The following is a 2,347-nucleotide window of genomic DNA, read 5'->3' as shown; positions in this document are numbered from 1 at the left end:
CCGGAGACAGGCAGTCCTTTGGGCTCCTCTTCCTCAGGAGCGCTCCAGAAGGCTGGTCCACGCTCGTGGGGCGCTCAAGTTCTCGGGCTAGGTCTGGGCTGTTCCCCACGGCGGCGGCCCCGAAAAGCCGAGGGAGAGGAAGCCGCTCCCGACCGCAGGGCCGGATAAACGGCAGGTCCGACCACGTCTGTGCATTGGCAAGCCTGGAGCGACAAATGCAGCCAGCCGGAGCGCCGCCGCGGACGGTCACCCACGGGCACAAGACGCTCACGCTGAGGCAGCTCGGAGAGCCTCCAAACAGGAGGAAGGACCCCGTGGCTGGTGGCCGGGCCCTGGGCTCCGCACGGCACAGCACCGAGGCTTGCGATCGGCTGAGGGGCTCCTCCTCCTCCTCCCCCTTTCTGGCTGGAGCGCAGCCATCTCCAGCCACAGGGAAAGGGCGGCCTGGCGCTCTGTGGACACTTCTGAGTTCTGCCCAGGGCTAGAGGAACCGGCACTTGCACACACCCAGACTGACGCAAGCGGCAGGTCGGCTGTCTGCTCTTCAAAGCGTTCCCTGGCCGGACGGAGCCCCGGGGACGCCTCCCTTCCTTGCCCGGCCGGGGGCAGAGTGCCGGAAGCACCCACGCCTGGTTGGGAGCCTCGGGCGGTGCAAAAGACAACGTGGCACGTGGCCCGGTCAGGCGGCCTTGTGGTCCGGGTGGCTCTTGAGTTTGTGGAACTTGACGCTGTCCAGCTTCTCGAAGCGCTTGCCGCAGTGCTCGCAGGTGAAGTTGTAGTGGACGTCAGAGGTGTGCTTCTTCATGTGCCAGTTGAGGGAGGCCCGCTGCCGACACTGGTAGCCACAGATCTCGCACCTGCAGGGGGGGGGGAGAGTCAGGAGGGACGAGAGAGGGGCAGCCGCAGAGAGCCCACATGGGACCGCCCTTCTCTACCCCTGCGCTGCAAGAGAGGGGCCTCTTCCCTACGATGGAGCACAACTAGAGATGTAAAATTTCTGGAAATTCTGAAGCTTGGAACAAATGGAAATTTTCGGAAAAATTGAAAAAAAAAATGCTACATTAGCACTTCTTTTTTCTTTTCCAGATTGGAAAGTCATTCTGTTACTTTAGGAACATAAACTATGACTATGGACATTTTTACTTGGTGTGAAATTATCACAACTAGCCTATTAAAAATATAGTGTATCCAAACAAATATTACCATCAGAATACCCACCCACATGCAAAAACAAAACTGAAACCTTTTTCTTTTCTTGTGACAACAGCACCTCCTAAAGGAAGAAATGCCTCTTGTTCTTGCATTGGAGAGTTCGGTTGGTAACCTAGGACTTGCTTGTCCTCAGTGCACAGAAATTAGATCAATCTGATACCATACATATTTTTTAGAAATGATTTGGAAAATATTTTATTAATCATGTTAAAATAAAAAGTTCCATAATCAATGTTTTTCTTTTCTTTTTTCAATGTTTCCATTTTTTTGGAAAAACACAAAAAAAGGCTTCAGGAAAAAAACGGGGGGAAACTGTTTCCCCCTGAATTTTTCCGTTTTCCCCCCCGGGACTTCACATCTCTAAGCAGAACACCCTGCGTGCAACAAGCAGCCGCCCCACCTGAGCAGCTGGGGCCAGCCGTCTCCAGGGGTGTGTGTGAATATTCTCAGGTACGGCTCTGTGCTTCGTCTTGGAAGGAGACCATCAGCGAGGGAGATAAAAACAACAGAAAAGTCTGTTGAATCAATGAGGGTCCATCTAGTGCAGCCTCCTGTCTCACACAGTGGCCAACCAGAAAAGGGCACAGAGCCCGCGGCCTTCCCCTGATGTTGCCTCCTGGCTCTGGGATTCAGAGGTTTAGTGCCTCTGAACTTGGGAGATTCCCTTCAGTCACCATGGCTGGTAGCCACTGACAGTCCTCGCCATTTCAACTGGCGCCCCCTTCTGTCAGAGGCTTTTGTTGTTGTTCAGTCGCACAGTCGAGTCCAACTCTTCGCGACCCCATGGATCATCTCCCGCCAGGCCCTCCTGTCTTCTGCCATCCTCTGAAGTTGGCTCAATTTCATGTTCGTTGCATCGATGACACTGTCTAACCATCTCATCCTTTGCCGTCCCCGTCTTCTTTGACCTTCAATCTTTCCCAGCATCAGGGTCTTCTCCAGTGAGTGCTCCCTTCTCATTTGGTGGCCAAAGTATTTGAGCTTCAGTTTCATTATCTGGCCTTCCAGGGAACAGTCAGGGTGGATTTCTTTTAGGATTGACTGATTGGATCTCCTTGCAGTCCAAGGGACTCTCAAGAGTCTTCTCCAGCACCATAGTTCAAAAGAATCTATTCTTCGGCGCTCGGCCTTCGTT

At 53.4% G+C, this 2,347-nt stretch overlaps 1 protein-coding gene across 1 annotated transcript in view; it reads right to left on the bottom strand.

Annotated features, from left to right (window-relative positions):
- Positions 1 to 15: 15 nt before the first annotated feature.
- Positions 16 to 2,347, bottom strand: part of ZNF653 (zinc finger protein 653) — a gene marked incomplete at its 5' end in the record, with an annotated part of 11,586 nt that continues 9,254 nt past the window's right edge. Inside the window, one exon of the mRNA XM_015405682.1 lies at positions 16 to 926. Coding sequence (XP_015261168.1) covers positions 680 to 926 — 247 coding nt within the window. The remainder of the gene's footprint in view (positions 927 to 2,347) is intronic.

Source organism: Gekko japonicus, unplaced genomic scaffold (assembly GCF_001447785.1).
Source record: "Gekko japonicus isolate JY-2015 unplaced genomic scaffold, Gekko_japonicus_V1.1 scaffold7861, whole genome shotgun sequence".
Classification (NCBI taxonomy): domain Eukaryota; kingdom Metazoa; phylum Chordata; class Lepidosauria; order Squamata; family Gekkonidae; genus Gekko; species Gekko japonicus.
Note: the sequence above shows the minus strand (reverse complement) of the source record. Positions and strands in the feature narration are given on the sequence as shown.